Source organism: Macaca thibetana, chromosome 18, assembly GCF_024542745.1.
Source record: "Macaca thibetana thibetana isolate TM-01 chromosome 18, ASM2454274v1, whole genome shotgun sequence".
Taxonomy (NCBI): Eukaryota; Metazoa; Chordata; class Mammalia; order Primates; family Cercopithecidae; genus Macaca; species Macaca thibetana.
This window is the reverse complement of record NC_065595.1, coordinates 18617787-18642339: the sequence shown is the minus strand read 5'-3', so window position 1 is coordinate 18642339 and position 24553 is coordinate 18617787. Positions and strand designations below refer to the sequence as shown.

Sequence of the window (24553 nt, the reverse complement as noted above, 5' to 3'; positions counted from 1 at the left end):
AAACCCACTTAGATTAAGAGTTAAAATCCTTATGTATAGAGTACAGAAGAAATATAATAAAAACTTAGTAAATGAAAACAACTTCCGTTCAGAGAACTGTGTCCCCTTTCAGCATATAAAACCATACTACCCACCCTGTCCAAGACAGATCCCTAGTGATGGACTTTGGTCAGTAGCACAAACATACACAAACAAATCCAGGAATGTTGAAAGTGTATTTACAGAAGCACTAAAACTTTTTTCTTTATGGGATTCTGCAATGGGAATATTGTTGTTTGTGAACCATACACATTGAAATACACGAACAACTTTTTACTCCAATTTACACCCGTGACCACCTGTGTCACTCTCTGGGGTTTTGCACTGTTTACAAAAGGATTTCAATTCCTAAGTAAAATGGGTTTGTTGCTATTTCCCAAGCGAGAACCTTGATTGGGAGGTGGAATAGCATTATGACATTAAGTTGCATTCTGATTTAATGTTGATGCACTTTACGGTACACTGTCATGTTTCACTGTACTATCTAAGATCTCTACAAAGTCTCTCTTTTCTTTTAAGTGCATTTTTGAGGCTCTTTCTATAAGTAAAAATGAAAGTTTAAGAAGTTTAGCTCTTAAAACCATGACACTACTGTCTGCATTTACCTCTCTTAAAGGCATTAGGCCAAATCAGAACATTAAAACACCCCGTCGTCGTCTTATATGGAGTCACAAACAGAGTCGATTGACTGCTTCTATAGAGATGTCATTTGAGCTTTGCTAAGTAGTACTTGCATTAACCATGAAAAGCTCAGGAAAACTGGAATAATGAGGAAAGAAATCAGAGCAAGACCATAAAAGCCCAGTTCATTTCAAGGAAAAAGCAGTAACCATCCCTCCCCACTACATTTTAAATATCACAATGAATTTAAGTAACAAAATAAACAATTCACTGAGAGCACACTTTATGTACAACTTTAATTTCTTCCTACTGTGTTCATTACCAAGCTGTTTTCTTCTTTAGGGAGGATGAGGGGGAAACTTTTAAAAGACTCATTTAACGCAGAAGTCAATTTCCACTAATGTATTCTTCATGTGGCATATGTAGTCTTCCAAAGCAGATCTACATATACAAATACACATGTATCAGTATCTTCTTTTATAAGAACAACAGCAATTAGCCCACCCCAAACACATTATTGCTATTCATATCCTGTAGGGAAAAAACATGAATATGAGAACCACCTCACTTAAAATAAATGCAAACTGAGTAGTATTTCTGATAGAACTGTTTTGTAAAAAACACCTCTAATTGTGAAAAGAATAATGCAACTATTGTATAACCCAGCTTCCACCTTCTAGAAAGTTAGGCAGGGAGTCTTTTTCATGCATTCATCCCCGAGGAAGCAGAAATAAAGTGCTTTGCATCAACTGTTGCTATCAAGTTATGTAAGACAGAAAGAGTTGGTATGACACTGTGGTCTTTGTGACTTTGGGTGTGTGAAGGTACCAGTGGCTTTCAGAGAATCACCAAGGGTTCCCCAGGTCAAGATCCCACAGCCACCTTTGTACGTGTTCAGTGGAGGGGAGGAAAGTAAGAATTTGCACTACTGTGTAGGAGGCCAAAGTAGAAAAAAGAGGGAGATGAAAACAGAGGCAACCTGACCGCCTAGAAAATATTCATCACAGATTTCAAAGAAGGCTCTTCTCCTTGAGCTCTTCAGATCATGCCTCAGGTAGGGGGATAGGGGGTTTTAATTGGCAGGAACACATGCCTAGTTTGTTAGAAATTGGGAATATAAAAGACACTACTTAAAATTCCTCAAATCTCATTTTGTACATAAAATGTAGCCAGTGGAAGCAGGAGAGGAGACATCTGCAGTACCACACATGCATGCACACGCACTCTTAGATTCAAAGCAAGTTACTACAACTAGCCAGAGAAAATAACAGACATGTGTGCTTAGGCAAAATATAGGTAAGAAACAAAGATATTAAAGGGAACACACACACACACACACACACACACACACACACACACACACACACATAGAGAGAGAGTGAGTTCTAGCTTTAATCAACGCAACCCACAAAATAATTTTCTCTACCATTGAAGAGTTTTCTAATAACTAGCCCTTCATTAAATCTCCTCAGATGGAATGCCAATGTTTGGTTATTACAAAATTAGACTGAGCCAGAATCTGGTACCAGACGGTACTTATCACAGATGTAGAGATCTGAAAAATAGCAGATATACATTATAAGCCCTTTCAGAATTCTGGCCCCAAAGGTGCCCATAAAATAGATATTTCTGGCTTAGCTACATGATTTTTACTGACCTAGGTACTTGATCTGACTGTTCAAGTTCGGTTGGTACCTTAGTCATTTACAGGGCACTTTTGCCTGCATGATCCCATCAGATTCTTGTGATGGTCCAGTGAGGTATGTGGAAGTATTACTGTCCCTGCTTAATAGATGAGGAAACTGAAATTCATACAAGTAAATAAGTCAGAGGTAATGAAGATAGAACCAGTAACCAAACTGCCTCTTAAGTCTAATGCACTTTGAGGAATTATAGATATGTTTGTGTCTTACAATATACAGAATGTTGCTTTTATGGTTTACTAATGACAGTATTCTGGCAGTGGCTTTTTTTTTTTTTTTTTTTGGCAATGTCCTTTAGTCTGCCTTCTAGGTCTCTAAAACAGCACAGCTATGTCTCACTAATCCTTCTCATCAATTCATTTCCTGGGTTAAGTTCCTTCTTCCAGAACATCTCCCTGTAGACAGGGATCAGAGAAACATGAACCGGGTTTCTCTGTTCCCAAGGGAAGATGTCCACCATCCAAAGAGAGAGAAAACAGCGAATATTTGGTAACTCACCTGCTAGCAGCACCGTTGTTCTTTATTAGCAAACACATTGCCCTCAATAAGGGGCACCTGGCTTGCTTTTTCTTAACAATCAATCTGCCTTCAGAGCTGGAGCTCGTAAGAGGCACAGCCTCCCATTCTGTTACAAAAATTCTACGGTCTCCTCAGCTACTTTCTCCTTATCACTTCTCATTAAAGTGATTTCTTATACAGAAATGAAGTGGCATATTGTATTAAATAATTATAAAATATTTTAAAATTTCAATCATGAGTATTTGAGAGGAAGCTGAAACCAATTCTGATGACGACAGGTGGAAGGTAGTAACTGAGTTAGCATCAATGCATTCACTTCAAACCACTTGTAGAAATGAAGTGTTATTTAGTTGCATGGAGCTGCAATCTCCAAATACACACATTTGTTCTCAGATGACAGCAGTTCTTCAAATTAACAGTGAAAATATTAAGCCAACGGAAGACATTTTGGTTGTTTTGACAGGTTGACTTGAGTGTTATGCCATCTCATTAAACCAAGCCAAATAAGGGAAGAAAAGATAGATGAGGCCAAAGCCCAGGAGTGAGGTCACGAGCTAAATGTGACTGCATAGCAACAAAAGTTTGACTGAGAAAGATGTGTCCCCAGGGTAGAAGTCCCTTTGCCTAAATGAGTCCTTCAGGTCAAGAAAGGAAATTTGTTGACTACATTCTCTTAGCTTGCTCCCATAGGCAGGAGACTAATAGCACTTTAAAGTCTGCTGTGAAGGATATAATGATTAACTGACCATTTAAATCCTAGAAAGGTCACATTAGCAGCCCCTATCAGTGCTTCGGAGACAAAGCAGCAGGGTGTGAAACTTAAAATCCACTACGAGCTCAGAAAATGATTAAACTGAGAAGTGATCCATGGCTGCTTATAAATGAAGCCCAAGATTCCTAGCATTATCAATAAGAGCGTAGGCACAAGATCATTGTGGGTGACAAAAAAAAAAAAAAAAAGGGTAGTTGGATTATCCTATTTTTTTAATAAGCAAAGAAAAGCAGTTGGGCTAATGGAAATATTAGTTATTAGCTCTATATTTGGTAAATGAATGCTGCTTTTAAGAGTTTAAGAGGCTGTCTGATCATAAATATTTCAAAAAGCACACTATTAATTCAAACCAATCAATAATACAGCATAACCCTCCAGCTAAGTTACTAGTGAGAAGAAATTTATTTATCAGTTTTATTCCCACCAAATCTATATCCAAAGGTTTGGGATTGATTATAGCAAGATGTGTTGTCTTATTATCAAAATAGTATTTATTACTCACACATTTCTAAAGCAATAACCTGTTATGACTTTTTAACTCATTGAGTAGAAAGCTGAATATTTACTGACATTTCTTGAAAACCTGCAACCCGCCTGCAGGAAAGAATCTGACATCATCACACTGTGTTTTCCTTAACTTGACAGGAAGTCAACTTCAAGCAGATTGACTTGAAGCGGGATCTCATTTGGGAAGCGTAAGTGTCCAATAAAAACTGTGTGTTTTTTTTAAATTTGGAAAATACTCAAGTTCCAGTTGCTTATAATTCTCCTCCACTTTCTGAAAACCTGGCAATCCCATGTGGACTTCTGGTAGAATGAGCAATGCAAAGAACTGGCTTGGACTTGGCATGTCCTTGTACTTCTGGGGACTGATGGACCTTACAACCACCGTTCTCTCGGGTACCCCAACACCACAAGGTGAATTAGAAGCACTCCTGTCAGACAAGCCACAGTCACATCAGCGGTCCAAAAGGAGCTGGGTTTGGAACCAGTTTTTCGTTCTGGAAGAGTACACTGGGACTGACCCTTTGTATGTCGGCAAGGTAAGAAATGCCAAGTAGAAATGATCCGGGTATTGGATATTAAAATTGAATATGAATTAAATATGAAAGTTCACCTAGCCTGTATCTGAGGCCTGAGAGAAACTGGAACAAGTGGTACATTACTTGACACCTAGCTAAAATGTAACTTCCGCTTTGTCAGATACCAGTCAGAAAGGAAAAATTTATTTCCTTGTCCATGTCTCTCTTATGAATGGGAAAAACTGGGAACTGGGATTTGGAAGAAAAGGCTCAGACCCTGCAAGAGCTATTCATGTCCTAAAAGAGGCAGCAGTTGTTGTTTGGGAATGATAGAATGGGGAAGAGGGAAATTTGGAAATGCAAGAAGAGTACAGGGTTTTTTGCTTTGTGTTTTTGTGGGGTTTTTTCAGAGCATTTCCAGAGGTATTGCCTGAGGTGCAAGTTTAATGAAAAAAATAAAAATAAAACATTTTTCATTTCAGAAGATCTTAGCATGTGCTTTAGGATAGCTGGAGACAATAAATATATTTATAAATGTTATATTTGAATTCTCTTGATTTAATCTATCATTATTTCATCTTTAATCCTGAATTCTTCCTATGTTTACTTTATTGGGGTGTTAATTACAGACTATTTTGTGAAAGCAACCAAGTGAGAGAATAGGAGACAAGGAACTAATTAGAAAATAAATAATTCATTCAAATGGTAACTTAAACGCGTGTTTAGCACAGAGGCTGGGAGCATGGGTTTCAGATTCAAACACAGGTGAGTTCAAAGCCCAGTCCTGCAATTATTTCTAGAGTGACTTTGGACAGGTCACCAAGCCCTGCTCACCTCGGCTTCCTCAAATTTGAATGACGAGGATGAGAGAACTGTTCCTTCTCAAGTGTTGTCTACCCAAGCTCTTTCACCAGTGTCCACTTACTTCTTAACCCAGGTATATGGCTTCAGTCCCCACCACTGACCCAAAGCTGTGTTTTCATTATTTCCCAAGACCTCCCTACTGCCCAATCCGATGGCTTCATTTTATGACACCTCTCAGTCACAACCTCAGACACTGATGACCTGTCTCCCCTTGACTCATTGTCCTCTCTGTGCCATGACCTTCACAATCCCGTTTTTCCTTCTTTTGTCTCAGCCGTGTCTGTGGATCCTCTCCTTTCACCTGACCCCAATTGTTGGTGGGCTTGTCAGCTTTGCCCCAGCCTCTTCTCCCCACGCTCATTCCCTGGGTGAACTCGCCACCTCTGCAGTTTTGAATGCCATGTCTATGCCAGTGAATGCAAAACCTCTATCTCTGGCTTAGACCACTTCGGGTTATAAATCCTACTGCATATGTGACATCTCCACAATTTTCACTCATAGGCCTTTCCAGTGCAGTGTGTCCAGTAAGAAACTCTTCTTTTTTTCTCCTAAACACAGTCTGCCCCATCACCCATCCATCACCTAGTTCCTAAAACCAGAGACCTGGGGATCATTCCTCCCTTTCCCCTGCCCGCACATTCTCTCCCTCTGCAAATTCTGCTAGTCCTATGCCAGAATCAACCCCAAATCCTGCATTTCTCTTACCCCTGCTTCCACCATCATCTGTCACCTGGGCAAATATCTAGCCTCCCAACCAGTCTCCTCATGTCCACCTGCACCTCCCTCCAATCTGTTCTCCACCATGGTCTGTTTAAAATTTAAGTCAGATCATGTCACTCCTCTACTTACTCCTCTCCACTGTTTTCCCACTGTACGCTGAATCCTCCAGACACCTCCCCACAGCTTACAAGACCACTCATTTCTGGATCAGCCTGCCTCCTGGCACCCACCCACAGCCCATGCTACTCTCTCCCTCATTCTCATGTTGCAGGGGTATGACCTTCGGGACTTCCTGCAACCTGGCAAGCACTGCCTTTATTGCTCCCCCCATAATGAAATGCCCTTCCGCTGGCTTCTCTCATGCCTTCCTTGACCACTCTCTAAGGCAAGCCCCTCTGTTAGACTCTCTTTCACAGCCCTAATCACAACCACCATATTTGATTTGGTTTTTTATTTACATGTTTATTGTCTGAAGCCTCTGACTAAAACTAGAAGCTCAGTGAAAGCAAGAACATTGCTCCTATATTATCCCCAAGGCCTAACACAGCATTTATCTTGTAGAAGGTGCTCAAGATGATATTTAATAAATGAAGGTCTCACTGGGTAGTAAGGATTAAGTAAGCTAATGCATGTAAAGCACTTTGCACAGTACTCAATCCAGAGTAAAATTTTAATTATCCTTAACCTGTAGTAGTAAATAGTACTATAGTAGCGATAGTATTAATAGTGATAACAGTAACAGTAGTTTAAGGAGTTCATTATGGGAACTCAACAGTTCAGTAATACCTAATGCAGCTGCAAACCCCTTGGCCTCAAAACCTGTGAGTTTTTGTTGACTTCTCCTTTCCTTATCTCCTTTATCCTTCACATGCAATCGGTCCCCATATCTGCCAATATTTCCCTGCCAGTTTCTCTCGGATGCATCTCCTCCTCTCTAGGCTCTGTCATGACCATGATCCTTTGTTCTCCCTGACTAGATTAACTAAGCTGGTGCTGCCTGTCTTCCTGTAGAGAGACTCTTCCCGTCCCTCCTCCAGGGTGCTCAGCACATTCCTCTCCCTGAAGCACCCTTTCCATCATGTTGCTCCTCTGATTAAGAAAGCACTGTAGCTCTTGAATGCTATCAGAGCTCCTAGCATACAGTTCAAGGACTTCCTCCTCCCTCACTCAGCCCTCTCGCACAATTTCGCAAATCAGGGCCCCATCCCAATTGAGCTGGACCTCCTTAACTTGTTCTGCCACACATACCACGTTTGTCCCTGGCCCCACACATGTGCCCATGCTGCTGCTCTGCCCAGGACAGGCCCTGACTTCCGCTCATCAGGCCACATTCAAATTCTCAAAGTTTTAGCTTAAAATCAGACAATTCTATCATGAACACATATTGCACCTACTCAGAATTCCAAAGACTTCTAGCTTCTCCATGTCTATATAACATTTCTTCCAAATAGACATACATGGCCACTGCTAAGTTCAAGAAAAGAATATGTTTGTATTCAGCAATTTTCAGTAATTACTTATGTGCACATACAATTTAGGGCTCTATTCCCTCCTCCCAAGGGTAGAATTGAGACGCCACTCCCCAACTTTGTCCATATCTCCCTGACGCTGAGTACTTGGCACAGAACTGGCCACAAAGAGTGCAGAAGAAAAAGGTAGCTAACGTTTTATTGGACTACCACAGTACTATGTGTCGGTCACATTCACATCAAAGCAGATCATTTAATCATTATAACAATGCTGTGAGGTGAGTATAACACAGGGAACTAGGCTCAGAGAGGTTATTCACGTTCATTGCCCAAAGTTACACCAAAGGTAGCAGGGAAAGCCCGGGCTGAAATATACATTGCTCCTACCCCAAAGCCCCGGCTTTCCTTTACCTTGCCTTGTCTGTGGCCAGTGGCTTTAGACTAAGCCCAGAGGATACACACAGGAATCAGTGGTGTTTAGGAGGGATCAGGAATCTGAGCCAGGCTGCTTCCTGAACCCTTTATCTCTGACGCTGGGTAGTTCTTAGCTGTGTAGCACCCTTGAGTACTCACAATTAGTGCTCGCCCTTTCCAAATAACCTCAACCAAGATACAAGACACCCATTTATCTCAATAGTCATCTGACCCAATCCTCACACCAGCAACCAAGCAAAGATTTTTACCCTGCATGTGTTACCTCTACATGAAGAAGATAATCATATATTCACTTACCCAGACACTTTTCCCCTTTACTTTCTTTTGAAAGGGAATATCCACTTTCATTCTCTTTACCCAGGGGCATTCTGCTTGTCACCTTGAGCTCCGGAAGATGTCTGTTTAGAGAGCTTGCCGGAGTTATTTGCTTATTTCAGAAAGGACTATGGCAACAATTATCAGCTGTAATTGGTATGGCCTTACAAAATCCACACTGGGCTTTCCAGGGACAAGGCGGTGTCGAGTTAAAGCTACATTATATTGACATATGCAAAGAGAGGGATGCTGAGAGCTTGTGCTTGTGCACGAATCTGTGGGTCCAAATCATGCTGAGGTTAACAACTATGCGGAAGCTGCCTGACCACAAACTATAAGCACTCACTGCATTCTGGAAACTATTCAAGGCACTCCGAAAGATGACAAAAGGAGTGAACACCATTCTTGTTTTCGAAATCCTCAATCAGCTAAGATTCTTCAGAACCTGCTTGTACTTCCCATCACTCACTACTCCTTTGGCTGAAGATCTTAAAGACTAAAGAATGGTTAGGATAAATGAGACATTCACTTGTCTTATTCTGCCTAAAATATTTTTTTAGGAAGAAAAAAAATATTTTCCCAAGATGTACGTAACTGTGCTGCTGACTCTGCTCAGAAGCTTCTTACCTTCCTCCAAATAGCTGGTACACAGTCAGTGTTAGTCGAATTAAATATGGATAAATATAAAACATTTTTATTACACTGCCGATTTGCTGAGTGACTTGGAGAAAAGCTGTTAATGTCTGTTCTTTGCAATTTTTGAAACCAAATGTGTATTCTATGGCTGGTAAAGCGGAGTATTAAATGTGCATTGCTGCATGGGTTATTAAGCTGGTGTCTCTCAGCCCCACGCTCACCTTTCCACACTCTGCTTTGGGTACTGGGGCTGAAACTCTCCAAGCCATAATTTCTCCTCTTCCAACCAGCTCCTCTCCCAGGTAGGTTCTACCTGCCTGTAGAAAGTACTAGAGGGAGCCCAGGAGGCAGGACGAGGGAAGAGTGACTTGCTCCTCATCACACCTACTTCTAAGAGGTCTGAATCCCAGGGAACAGGGACACCTCCTCCAAGCTCCTGAGGCCCCAGCCCAAGGGGCAGCTCTCCTTCCTCAGGGGTCTCAGGCCCGGCCTCAAGGGGCTCCCCTCCAAACCTGCAGATGCCAGAATCCCCACCTCTGTCCTGTGTTGCCCCAGCCAGAGGGGCACTGGCTGTTTTTCCTGGAGTTGCGCTCTCTCTCTCTCTGATGCCTCCGGGCTTCCTTTTGGCCTTTCAGTCCTCCACTCCAAATTCTCCCTGCTGAAACCAGGTGTGAGTTTTGTTCCCTGACTGGACCTCGAACTGATAGGCAGGCCTATGGGCCTCAGAAACCACCTCTGTGTAAGCAGATCCTGACATGCTTCAAAGTGGAGAGCTTCCTGCTTCCCTGGGGGTGTTCTCTACCCCCTCCCTCCTCCTTTTCCCTTCCCCCGCCTTCTTCCCTCTCCCCTCCTCCCTTCCTCTCCCTCTCCTGCCCTGCTCATGTGCACACTGGCACGTGCAGACCGGCGCTCCGAACCTCCTAGAAAGGTGCTCCTAGCTCTTTTTTTTTGAAACGGAGTCTCACTCTGTCACCCAGGCTGGAGTGCAGTGGCGCGATCTCTGCTCACTGCAAGCTCCGCCTCCCGGGTTCTCGTCATTCTGCTGCCTCAGCCTCCCGAGTAGCTGGGACTACAGGAGCCCGCCACCATGCCCGGGTAATTTTTTTGTATTTTTAGTAGAGACGGGGTTTCACCTTGTTAGCCAGGATGGTCTGGATCTCCTGACCTCGTGATCCCCCCACCTCGGCCTCCCAAAGTGCTGGGATTACAGGCTTGAGCCACCGCCGCCGGCGCTCCAGGGCTAGCACCATCCACACGGAACTGTCGCCCTCCCCCAGACCCTTCTTCCAAAACAGTTTCATTATGCACTTACAAGACGTCAGGCCACAACAAGATGAATGTCACACGGAAAGCGAAGGCCTCACACCCGAGCCTCAGCCCAGACTCCACGTGGCACCAGCCAGCTCCCAGGAGTCAGGGGCACCCTGCCCTGAGCTCTACTGCTGTCCTTTCTTAAAATGCTTAAAGCACACTTACCTGCCGCCTGCTGGGATCACAGGTGTGCTGAGTATTTCAAGGATCACGGAACAAAAGGTTTTATTTGATACATATTGCACCTCGGAACAGTCCTGGGGTGGCCCTTCTGTCAGCTTCTATTTTTCCTTCCCTACACAATCAGCAGTGCCCTAAATTAAACCAATTTTATTAAAACTCCTATGCCACCATGCCATAAAATTACATACATACACTGTTGTATATGTAAACATACACCTATATGCATACGTATACATTTTTTAAATTTAAAACACCTTCTGAAATCCTTGTTCTGCCCACACTTCTGTTCCTCTGCCTGAGAACACAGTTCCCAACAGAATAGATTTTCATTTCTTTGTACCCAGGTCCAAATGAAATGGCTTTCTATTCTACACAAGAGTTGGGCACCTCTACTGTTTATAACTGCATAAACAGAAGATTTGGATTGAAAAAAAAAAGAAAGAAAGAAAAAAGAAAATACTGTATACAAAATGAGGAAATGTGAGAACTTCATATTCTAAATAAAATAAGTAAAGTCCACAACTATTTTTTCAGTCAGTTTTATTCCCTTAGTTCCCTTTTCCAGATAAGACACAGCTGAGTTCCTCCAGGCAGCAAAACCGTTGCCTGCATGATTTGGCCGTGAGTCAATCTGAGTTCAGCTCAAAGCCAGCCACAGCCTCCAAACCCATCCCCGTCGGAGGCTGTTGTGGATGCATTTGCAGGTGTTTTATTGGTGATCATGCCGTTTAATCCTCAGAGTAACACTGTCTCAGCCATGCTTCAGGCGGCCTTCCGCAGCTTTTACCACGAGACTGTGCATGACAAAAAAGCCAACAGGTTGTTTTTCCTCTCTGCCACCCTCCTGGAGGTCTGCAGGGAGCAGAGAAGAGCTGAGTGTGCTAATACCGTTTTCTCCATTCACGTGTATCATGGCTGGCCCCATTTATGGCCTTCCTATGATGGGAAAAGTACTGTGCTGGGTGTCTCCAGTGCATTAATCTCTAATGATCCCAATGACCCTTCAGAATAAGTATTAGTGTTGTCCTCACATTTCTAAGGAAATTAATGGTTATAAACATAAAATAACTCATCAAGGGCCCTGAATTTATAACTGGCCTAGACAGTGTTCAGGCCAGATACATTGGACTCCCTGCCCCAGGCCTAATGCTGGCTATTTTATGAACTAATCTCATGAACTTCACCCTGGACTATGCAAAGTGCTAACAACCCAGGCAACAACGGAGTGGCTGACTACATTTAACTAATTGTTTTGTTACCACCTTTAGAAAGAGACCATTACCTATAGGGTTACTCAAAATTACAGGGTTCTTGCCACCTATACATACTATCTGCAATTCAGTAGATATTATAGATGCAGAAATATGTTTATAGGCCTGAGATTTTAAAAATATAGTACTCCCGGACTCCTTTTGAGAGTTATTAAAAGTATTTTGGCTGGGTGCAGTGCCTCACACCTATAATCCCAGCACTTTGGGAGGCCGAAGTGGGTAGATCACCTGAGGTCAGGAGTTCGAGACCAGCCTGGCCAATGTGGCAAAACCCCCTCTGTACTAAAAATGTAAAAACTAGCCAGGCATGGTGGTGCATGCCTGTAATCCCAGCTATTTCGGAGCCTGAAGCAGGAGAATCATTTGAACCCGGGAGGTGGAGGTTGCAGTGAGCCAAAATCATGCCACTGCACTCCAGCCTGGGCGATGGAGCGAGACTCTGTCTCCAAAAAAAAAAAAAAAAAAATTCTGAGAGGGAATATAGCTGCATGGTCAGATAAAAGCATGTCCCTAACTCAACCATCCACATATAGATTTAAGTGACTCAGTTATAAACCCAAGAACCAGTCCCATCTAAAGGAGACACATACTGATGTAAAGAAACATAACCAGCAGTTAAATTCCATTTGACGCCTGAAACACAAGCCCAGTCCTACTGAATGAAACTACAGAACTAGGATCACAGAATGTGAGAAAGAATCCACAGAGGTCATTCACTTTTCCCACTGCAGTGCCCTTAACCTTTTATAAACTACTTCCATCAGCTTATCAGCCAACTTAAATTGTCATAAAACTGTTTGATACTACAAAAATTATGGCAATTTCTTCTTTTTAACATGTTTAGGCTTATCCATTTTATTTTACTTTTATTTTTCTTAAATGGAAAGGTAGGATTCCTCCTTATGAAACTTGTTCTTATTCTAACATTGGGGATCTTCATTTTCTAGAGTTCCTGTTTTCTATACTTAATGGGGAGAATAATTTCGTTTAAATAATGGTAAGTTCAGGATACAGAATGTGTCATGGAAAATTTTACTTATTCATCAACCTACATCCACTCCTTGACACAATCGTGTCCAATGCATACTAGTTCTTTGTAGACAGACTTATTAAACATTTGAGTTAAAAAAAAAATCTCCTTATGTAAAGGGAGGTTATAAGTTTGTAACAAACTGAAAATCAATGTGTTTTCTGACACCTGTTGACATCCATGATGAGAATTAGGTGCTTTCCTCTCCCAGCTTCATTCAGATATGGACAGGGGAGATGGATCCATCAAATACATCCTCTCGGGAGAAGGTGCTGGCATCGTGTTTACCATCGACGACACCACAGGAGACATCCATGCCATTCAGAGACTTGATCGAGAGGAAAGAGCCCAGTATACTTTAAGGGCTCAAGCCCTAGACAGGCGGACGGGCAGGCCCATGGAGCCAGAGTCAGAGTTCATCATCAAAATTCAAGACATCAATGACAACGAGCCCAAGTTCCTGGATGGACCTTATGTCGCCACTGTGCCAGAAATGTCCCCAGTGGGTAAGGTGGTGACTCACTGATTTTCACAAACAGCACCTCCTATACACACATACACACGCACATGCACACACACACACATGTAGGTACACATATATTCAGAACAGGAGAGCATGACAGGAGCAGCTCACAAATTATAAAGCAACCAAAAATGACGATCAAGCCCTGTGGCTGGCAGGAAGCTACCTAAACACTGGAATCAAACAGAGCAAGTAACAATAATAATAAGCCTATTATTGTTTTTTAGTTCTGATTCTTTAAAAACAAAATATTAGCTAGACAGATAAATCAACAAATGGTTGAATAATATTTGTTTCATAAGGGAGAAATGTTTTGTTATTATCAAAAGAGCAACAGCGCTGGGCACGGTGTCTCACGCCTGTAATCCCAAAACTTTGGGAGGCCGAGGCAGGTGGATCACAAGGTCAGGAGACCCTGGCCAAAATGGTGAAACCCTATCTCTACTAAATACCCTGTCTCTACTAAAATACCAAAAAATTAGCCTGGTGTGGTGATGCACACCTGTAGTCCCAGCTACTGAGCAGGCTGAGGCGGGGGAATCACTTGAACCCAGGAGGTAGAGATTTCAGTGAGCTGAGATCGTGCGCCACTGCACTCCAGCCTGGTGACAGAGTGAGACTCCATCTAAAAAAAAAAAAAAAAAAGCAATGAAGAGCCCAAAGGCTGTGTTCTTACCAGTCATTCAGAATTTAAAGCACAAATAACTCTCATCCCTACTAAACAGGTACAAGGTAAGAGCTATGGAAGCTTGACCTAGAAGGGGACTCTCCCAATGAAGCAAACACATTTGCAAATGCTTTAAGATGGACTGTTCAGGATTGCATCCAGCCTTTAGTTATTACACTTGAACAGGTTTCTACTTCTCTTCCCCAGGTACCTCTGTCATCCAAGTGACAGCCACGGATGCAGATGACCCGACCTACGGCAACAGTGCCCGGGTGGTGTACAGCATTCTTCAAGGCCAGCCATATTTTTCTGTGGACTCTAAAACAGGTATCTGATGCAAGGGTCGACTCAGTGGTGTTTATTCCCTGATAATTTATAACTACTGCTATGACAGACCCAACTCTCCTTTTCAAGGACTCTCCAGGGAGCGTATTAACCAGAGAAGATTGCTATAAGCTCTAGGATTAAGAGAGCAAACTAGCACTGCCCTGATGGGTAAGAGCAGTGCTATGCATAGACAATGGGCAGTGTCTACATGGAGAGGCAAAAAGCCCCTTTGCGTACACACACAAAGTAGCTCCCCACTAGCCTTCAAAAAATCCTATGGTTATATTTATTCCCAGGGACTAAGGTCTTTTATAACCCCAAGAAGACCCAAGAGGATTGACACATTCATCTGGGTCATCAGAGAAATAGAAGCATTGATTGTGAAACTGGAAAGAGCCTTGGGAGAATCATCCAGTCTGTCACCATTTGCTTAACAGATAAAGCAATCGGGAAACAGAGCTACTAAGCTCATCTAGTGTAGAGCGGTCTCTTGACACGTGGTCTGATGTTCTTTCTATTGAACCAACCACTGTGCACTCAGCAGTGAAGTCCAAAATGAATGGTTGCTGGGGTAGACAGGTTTTGATGAGGGAGGAAAGACCATGTGGGATGTGGCCCCCAAAAGGCAGGTCCTGATTGGGAAGCTCTCACAGGGAGGACATCAGAGAGAGCTGAATGGGTGAGGAGCAATGTGGCAGAAAATGACAAACAGAAGTTTGCTGTTTTGTTTGCTTATTTATTTCTGTCTTACCCAAGAGCTTTGGCTACAGAATTTATGTTTGGATGTATGAAAGCTTTCATTTAATATGTTTGAGCTTGGCAAAGTTATTGTGATGTCATTATTTTATACTTGTGCCAAGCTTCCCCTCTTATTACTTTCATAAATGATGCCATATTTGAACTTCCCAATAATCTTGTAAACTAGCAAAAGATATAGGAAGCATTATTACTTCCATTTTATATGAGGGTAAACATGGGACCTAGGAGTAATTAACAAGGAACCTGAGTAAAGAAACAGCCACAGAATAAAGTTAATGGTGAACACTCAAAGACACCTCTTTATTTGAAAAGAAAAAATACATTTCTATCATTAGCAACCTGATCGAATTTTTTTCCCAGAAGTCCTGAGGGAAACCAGACATTCAGAAAACTGTATCATAAAAGTAGTAAAGGAGTGTAAATTAGGAGGAGGAAGGAAAAAAGACTGCAGTTAGGGACTTCTATAAAACAGTAACTTTAACAATTCTACTAAGGGCAAGGGGGAGAATGAAGAGATGAAGGGTGCCCACAGGGAGGAAAAATACAGGGAGGAAGAGGGTAATGTGTCCTTTATATCCTAAGAAGAGTCTTACATTATTTTGACAGCTCCCGGGGGCATCTGTAGTGTTAAGGTCAAAAATACATGAACAGATAGTTATTGCTATGCCCATGGGGGGCCTTTTAAAAAAGAAAATGCTGCATATACCACTTGAGAATGTTATTACTATAAGGCAATACATACATTATAGGAGTAAACTGGGGTGGATTATTATTCCCAATCCCTTCCATTTTCATGCAAAAGGTCTACCTAGCCAAGAGTCATGTTGTAAAGCTGTAGTAAATAAGTCTTTAATCTTTGCCTAGAGTGTATAGAAGTCAACTTTTTTAAGCTGAAGGGTTAAAGGGGAGATAAAACATTACTGTACAGGCGTGGCAGGATCACAACACATTTCAACGGATTGTGGTGTAGGCCCCTCTTCTTAAGTGAAACCGTATCTGCTGCTTGCTGTCTGGGGAAGTTCATCTCTTATGCATGGTAAAAACAAACAGCTCACAGAGCATCTTTCATGTCCTAGCTCACAGAATTCAGTAAAGCACAGAGGTAAACAGAAGAATATCACAAAACAGAATGAATACGTAACAACAGGAAAATCCAATTAGAATTCCAACCCTGCTTACAGGTAGTAGGGAGGCAAGAAAATGCAGGAATGAGTTACCTAAAGAAGAGCCATTCACACAACAAGGGCTCTAGGGGCTGAAGAAACTGAAGGAGAATTATCTAAATTCACAGATTTGTAGACATATGAGGCTTTGTTTTCTGGACCCAAAGACCCCAGTTTTCCTTGGTGAGACAGCTGCCAGAAATCGCCTTGGACTGCAATTTCCCAGATCTGTAAGAGAAACACTGCTGCCACCTCCTGTTCACTTTCAGTAATGCTGCCAGAAGAAACCAGCCCTCTGAGCTCTTCCTTCTGGAATAAAATAGTTTTCATTCACCACTGATTTCAGTACAGCCCATTTTTGAAGTTGAGATTTCTTACCTCAAATTTAAAAGCACAGGTGACTTGCACCTCACTTCTAGGCATTAACAGTGCACCAGGGAAACACCTAGAAACCAATCTTTAAAAACTGGTCCTGTGGTTTTATTTTCAAAAACAAAGTCATTTCTATCCTGCAGGTGTAATTAGGACAGCGCTCATGAACATGGACAGAGAAGCCAAAGAATACTACGAAGTGATTATCCAAGCCAAGGACATGGGAGGGCAGCTTGGAGGATTAGCTGGGACCACAACAGTCAACATCACCCTCTCAGATGTCAATGACAACCCACCCCGCTTTCCTCAGAGTGAGTACCTAACCCAAGAGAGCACAGACCTCGGGCCCAGAGATTACAGAGGTGCGGGAGAAAGGCCAGTTTGAGTTTCCTCATTAAGTTCAATTATCCATAGATTACTTTCTTACATTCATCATGCAATTCTAGCATAACTATTTCCCTTCAGGGTTCCAGCTTCCCATAGTACTAAACCAGGATTTCTCAAACATTTTGTTTCCATTTTCTCCTCCCTGTGAAATCTTTTTACTTTCTTTCCTGATTTCCATGCCCACCCACCCTACATAAAATGCAATACTAAGGAATAAGGTTTGTTGGGTAGAACTGACCTTCAGTGGGCCACAAACTAGCAATAGCTAAGATTTTTTTCATCACACCCCTGCAAACCTATTTTTGCCCCCAGGGGGCAATACTGATCCATCGAGAATGCATTCACTGATAGCCAAAGCTGTAGATGGACACATCCGCCCATGTGACAATCTTCACCAATCATTCCAGTAGCTACCAAGCACTTGTTTGGTGAGAGCACAGGGCGTGAAGGGCACAAGAGGCTTAGAATTCAGTCCCTGCCCTTGTGAAGCTTCAAATCCACTTGGGAGGACACATTCTACACACAGGAAAATTAACCCATAGTAGCACTTGGTGCCACTTGAATAGTGCAAAATGATGCCTTCATATAAACTGAGAAGAATGAAGCCTCCACAGAAGGATGAGATTTCAACAGGGGGCTAAAGAATATAGCAGGTTTATATAGGCAGAAAAGAAAACATTCCAGAAGGGGAAGTCATTCATCTATTCATTCATTCAAAAAACATTGATTCCAGGCCCTATTCTATGAATGAATCACAAAGCCGTGTACAGACAAAACAAGGTCTCTACCGTCTTGGAGCTCACTGGAGTAAAAACCTGCATGGAGGAAAAAACATCCTGACTGGAAATAAGTTTTCAATGTCATTTTATGTTCAAAGACTCCTAAAATTAAAACCGGCTCTTGCAAATGTGCTGTATCTTTAGTGGAGGCACATTTTTGAGCGAGAGGGAGACATAAAGAAAGGCTAAATTTGGTAGCCATGTAGCGGAGAGGTTGGCAAGGCAGAGACTAGGAGCAGGGGAGTCGGTTAGGAGACATTTAGAGTGGTCCAGACTTGAACTGCTAAGGACTTAAGGAAGTAGCAGGAGGAGTGGAATGGGACAAATAAGAAAACATGGACTTCTGCCTCTTGATTTCCTGACTAAGGGAACCGTGGCAAAGGGTGGAGTCAAGTTGAATGTCCTTAAGGAAAGTAGAAATATAGAGCTATGACCATGGAACAGAGCCCAGGAACGGAGACGTGAGTTTGAGAAGCAGATGCCTGAAGGAAGCAGCAGGAGAAATGAGAGCAGGAAGTACAATTCCAGGTGAAACACTTAGCTAGGGAAATGGAGCTTTAAAAAAAACTAAAAAGAGAAAGAGTCTAGCCAGACTAGCCAGACTGTCAGATGAATAGTTGCATTCTGAATCAGTCAGACCAAGTGAACCTTCCCTTGTATCTATGTAAACACAGGAGAGCTCAAATATTTACAAGCAAACGGAATATACAAAGTCCCATAAGCATTCATGATGGAAAAAGCAGGATATTAGATAAGCATTTCACAAAGGGTGCAAGTGAGTAAGTTCCTAAGTTGCTTGGTCTGACAGTGCAGAATACGAGAGCATCAAAGAACAGTCTGTGAAATGCCACATGGATGGACTTTGTGTTGCTTTAGTGATCCTGTGGGTTCCATCTTCATTACTTCATGAAGGGCTCATATTACTCACACTACAGACTATAAATTCTTAAACACCCTTGAACTATTTGGCTTTTTACATTTGACACTAGACAGGTGTCTCTGATGGAGGCAGAAGGGACAGTACAACCAGCTTATTACATAGCTCAGGTTATTACATAGCTCAAAGGTAGATGGATTCTGACATATTGCCAGGAGTCATGTTACCCCAAACATGGCAGCTTCACAATAGCAGAACACAATACAAGGATTACTGGGGTTTTAGCCTTGCCTCCCAAACCAAGATCTTTTTTTTTGTTTTTCTGAGACAGGGTCTTGCTCTGTCACCCAAGCTGGACTGCAGTGGTGCAATCACAGCTCACTGTAGCCTCAACCCCCAGGATCAAGCAATCCTCCCACCTCAGCTCCTGAATAGCCAGAACGACAGGTGCACACCACCATGCCCAGCTAATTTTTGTATTTTTTGTAGACATGGGATTTTGTCATGTTGCCCAGGCTGGTCTTGAACTCTTGGGCTTAAATCATCTGCCTTCCTCAGGTTCCCAAGGTGCTGATATTACAGGCATGAGCCACCACACCCAGCCCCAAAACAACATCCTAACACCATTCTAAAGCACACATTTTAAGTTGTCACTTTTTCAAAATATAGTTTTAATGGAGACTCTAGGATAGAGTGGAAGTATGGATTATGTTTCATGGACTATTTATTTATAATATAATGTATCATGTTGATGTTTAAACATATAACATAGCTTGATTGGGATGAGGAACATTGTAGGCAGATGCTTGTTTTTCCCAAAAGTTCTGCAACAGCAAAGTGTAATCCATCAACAACTTTGGAAGTAAATGGAAAGAGATCATGAAATCCAATTGCCTGCCAGCTTAATACAAACTTTAAAGATTTCCTGGCTCATGTTTGTAAAGAACAGGCATCATTTCTTCTCCTGTGCAAGGCAGGGTGCTGTGAGCTGGCTGGGTGCTGTCAACCTCTCTGAATCTTTGTGAAACTCAAGCCCTCACACCCGAGGCTATAGCTTACAAAGCATATTAGAATAAAAGGGAACACGTACATATGGAAAATGTGATTGTGTGATTTTTCTTTGTTATTTAGTCAGTCACATTATGATTGACAAAATAACAAAGAACGTCAAAAAGCTGAGCCCCAGAAAAGGTAAGTTGGTAAAAATACGAATTCATGGAGATGAAAGTGAACTAAATTTAATTGTGAGCTTAGGATGTCATGTCCAAAAGGAGATGACCAACTCTGAGAGTCTTACATATGTGAGAACCTTTTTAGTATTTTATTCTGGAACAAGAAAACAAGAAGCATGAAGGATCTGTCCATGGAGAGGCAGCCCGGGGCAGTCTCGGGTACAAGGACACACTGAGGGGCAGCACATGGAGCTGATGGAGCTTGCTCTCCACGGCTGCTCCCCCTTTATAGATCACTGATCTCCATGACCTCTGAGCAAGTGGTCGTAGAGACAGGCACTCAGCACACGGGCCAGGCCCTGAAAGAAAAGGTGGACATTTGAAGTGAAAACAGAGTAAATACGCACTTTGTGACCACAATGTTTATCACTCTCAGAAGGAACTGCAATTTAAGGAAATACTTCAGTTCACCAGGAAGTACTAAAAGATTTGAATGCAAGGTACTTCCTACCACTCAAGCTACAGTCACTAGGACTAAGTCGTTCTGCTTTCACCCTGTTCTACTTAAGCTTTTTTGACTCCTCTTTATTGAACATCCAATACAGGCTATGGCCTGTATGACCGTTTGCTCAGCCTTTCTGGACCTTAGTTTTTATCTGTGAAAACTCAAGTTTTACGTTTTGAACCCAGAAGAAAGATATTTTGCACAGCACCCCTGATAAGATATGATAATGATGAGGCATTTTTTATACTGACGGATTATCAAGAATGCGTGTCCTGGCTTTTCTTTGTAGAACATTACCAGATGAGTGTGTTGGAATCAGCTCCAATTAGCTCCACTGTCGGGAGAGTGTTTGCCAAGGACTTGGATGAAGGCATAAATGCAGAGATGAAATACACTATTGTGGATGGAGATGGTGCAGATGCCTTTGACATTAGCACAGATCCCAATTTCCAAGTTGGTATCATAACTGTGAAGAAGGTAATCCAACTCCTTTTTCTAAACCACTTTCATGGGTGCTTTGAATGTTTATGAAATGCTAGTAAGGACTGTTGTATTATTGATATGCATTGCTTCAAATCCTCTGATAAAAGCGCTTTCCTATTATTTAAAAAAAAAAAAAGATCAGAAAACCTCTTAATCCTTATATTTACATGCAAACACTGGCTGTGCCATCATTTTACTGAAAAGGTACCAGGTCATGATAAAAATATATTATAAATATATTTCTAAATACATTCCTTCTACCCAGCCACTTAAAAAACTGTTGTAGCTTAATTTTCTAATGATGTTAATGACTTGATCAATATTTGCACTTGAATAACACATGCATTGTAACATCCCATACATACCAATAAAGCAAGCCATAATATTATTTATGAATCAATAAATAACATGCAGGCATTTTTTAATTGTTTCTCAAAGATCTGTAAATTCTAATTAAACTTGAAAAAGCTTTATCAAACATACCTGCTAAATGGCTGTTATCACTTGAAATTCCTTTGTTTTATAAGGTACCAAGATAAGCTACCGATCCTTTCTGTGACATAAAGCACATATGGATATACTCAGCTAGAAGATAAAACTTTTTAAAAATTGAATCTTTAACTCCCTAGCAAATACATATCTAATGAAATACATTAATTTTAAAACTCATTGACTTAATTTTCCTTCTCTATGTTGAATGCATTTTAAAACCCAATATATTTTAAATGATATACTCAACAAATATTTATTGAGTGCCGCCTATGTGCCAGATATTGTTATAGGCATTTAACATAGAGTAAGTAAAACAACCAAAAATCTCTGCCCTCATGGAGTTTACATTCTAGCAAGGGAAGAAGACAATCAAAACATCAAGTCACTAAAGTAGTTTATTAGAAGGCAATAATTAGGCCGGGCGTGGTGGCTCAAGCCTGTAATCCCAGCACTTTGGGAGGCCGAGACGGGTGGATCACGAGGTCAGGAGATCGAGACCATCCTGGATAACATGGTGAAACCCCGTCGCTACTGAAAAGTACAAAAAACTAGCTGGGCGAGGTGGCGGGCGCCTGTAGTCCCAGCTACTCGGAAGGCTGAGGCAGGAGAATGGCGTGAACCCGGGAGGCGGAGCTTGCAGTGAGCCGAGATTGCGCCACTGCACTCCAGCCTGGGCGACAGAGCAAGACTCCGTCTCAAAAAAAAATAAAATAAAATAAAAATAAAAATAAAAAAGAAGGTAATAATTGATATGGGGGGGGGCAGAATAGAACAAAATAAGTGAGGCCAGGAAAGCTGAGATGGTTTCCAATTTAAACTGAATGGTTGGCTAAATGCCCATCAATCAAAGAGTGGATTAAAAAAACTGTGGTAAATATATATGATGGAATACTACATAGCCATAAAAAGGAATGGACTAACAGCATTTTCAGCGACCTGGATGAGATTGGAGACTATTTTTTTTTCTCCTTTTTTGAGATGCAGTCTTGCTTTGTCACCTAGGGTGGAGTACAGTAGCGCAATCTCGGCTCACTGCAACCTCCGCCTCCCAAGTTCAAGTAATTCTCCTGCCTCAGCCTCCCAAGTAGCTGGGACTATGGGCACACACTGCCATGCACGGCTAACTTTTTCTATTTTAGTAGAGACAGGGTTTCACCATGTTGCCCAGGCTGGTCGAGAACTCCTGAGCTCAGGTAATCTGCCTGCCTCAGCCTCCCAAAGTGCTGGGATTACAGGCATGAGCCACTGCGCCCGGCCAATTGGAGACTATTATTCTAAGTGATGTAACTCAGGAATGGAAAACCAAACATCATATGTTCTCACTGATAGGTAGGAACTAAGCTTTGAGGGCACAAAGGCATAAGAATGATACGATGGACTTTGGGGACTTGGAGGGAAGAGTGGCAGGGGGTGATGGATAAAAGACTACAAATATGGTGCAGCGTATACTGCTCAGGTGATGGGTGCACCAAAATCTCACAAATCAGCACTAAACAACTTACTCATGTAACCAAATGCCACCTGTACCCCAATAACCTATGGAAAAATAAAATTAAATAAATTGGGTGGTTGGGACTGGTATCACAGAGAAGTGGCATTTATGCAAAGACTTACAGTGAGCAGAGTCACACCACTGAGTTAAGCAGGTTGACAGTGTGGGAGGTTCACTATCAGTGACTCTTTGTGAAAAGCGCACATGGCAGTCCTAAAGAGAAGAGAATGGGCATAAACTATTGAGGAAAGTGTTCCAAGCAAAAGGACCGCCATTGCAAAGGCTCTGAGGTGGGACCATGCCTGCTGTATTTCAACAACAGCAACGGCGGGGTCATAAGGCTGAGTGGAGTGGGGGACTCTTAGGAGATGAGGTCTGAAAAGTAACAAAGGAACCAAATCATTTAGGACCATATAGGCTAACTATAAGGACTTTGGTTTTTACTCTGAGTAAAATGGGGAATGACTGAAGGATTTTTAACAGATGTATGACATGGCTGGGTTTTCATTATAAAATACTCAGTAGGCTGTGTTGAGGTGGGGGGAGTTTAAGGAGAGAAGGATGGAAAGAGGGAGACCAACTGAGAAGCTACTGCAATAATCCAGGTAAGAAATGATGACAGTTTCACCTAAGTAATGGGAATGGAGGTGATAAGAAGTGGTCAGAATCTGTACATAATTTGAAAGTAGAGCCAACAGGATTTCCTAAAAATGTGGATGAGGATATGGAAGAAAGAGAAGAGTCAACCGAGCAACAAGAAGAATGGAGTTGCCATTAACTGAGACAGGGAAGTCTGCAGGTAGAGCAGGTGGCAGGGGTGACAAGTATTGGAATTCAGTTCTGGACATACATGTGACATTTGCAGAGTCTATTAGACATCAAGTAAAGACATGTCATGGCTTTGGTTTTAAGAGTGAGGAGTTTGTAGAAGGGTTCTGGGCTGGAAATATGAATTTGGGAGTCATAAGCATATAGATGGTACTTAAAGCAAATAAAACAAATGAGATTGCAAGGGACTGAGCATAGACAGAAAGAGGACAGTGCAACGAGCCCTGAGGCACCCCAACATGAAGAGGTCAGGAGGAGTGTAAGGACAGGCAAGGAGACTGAGGTGCGACCAGGGAGGCAGGAGGAAAATGGAGGAAGTGCAGTGTTCTGAAGGCATGAAGAATGCACTTCCAAGGGACAGAGTGATCACCTGTGACAAACGCTGCTACAGGTCAAATAAGAACATCAGGAATTCACCACAGACTTTAGGAACATGGAGGCCACTGACAACCTTGACAAAACCCACAGTTATAACATTAAAATGTAACTCAAGTTAACATGTGTTTATAATAACTTTTTTCTATGCTATTTGATAGAACTGAATTAATACTGCTTGAGAAGGGAATAAGGGACAAGTTCATATGTTTGTTCTGTATTTATTTAAGATGCAATCCATCACAGCAAAGGAACAGAATCACAGCAAAGGATCGAGAATTCCACCAACCAGAAATCTTTCTATCCTGTACACAATGATCTTGAAACAATGCAAAAGGCTGAGATTAACTTCTAAATTATCAACTAAATCTAGATGTAATTAAAATACTATAATTTCTTATTCTTATTCTTTGAGAATATCACGTTAGAATTATAATAGGTG

The 24553-nt window shown here is 41.9% G+C and overlaps 1 protein-coding gene across 2 annotated transcripts in view; it reads left to right on the top strand.

Moving 5' to 3' along the window:
* Positions 1-24553, top strand: part of CDH20 (cadherin 20) — a 224947-nt gene that overhangs the window by 153043 nt on the left and 47351 nt on the right. Inside the window, exons 2-7 of one of the 2 annotated variants that reach the window (XM_050767910.1) lie at positions 4300-4349; positions 4469-4697; positions 13122-13416; positions 14308-14427; positions 16865-17032; positions 20731-20918. In XM_050767910.1, the coding sequence (XP_050623867.1) occupies positions 4470-4697; positions 13122-13416; positions 14308-14427; positions 16865-17032; positions 20731-20918 (999 nt within the window). In that variant the 5' untranslated portion in view covers positions 4300-4349; position 4469. Of the gene's footprint in view, positions 1-4299; positions 4698-13121; positions 13417-14307; positions 14428-16864; positions 17033-20730; positions 20919-24553 lie in introns of both variants that reach the window. The other variant, XM_050767909.1, reaches the window with a different exon arrangement.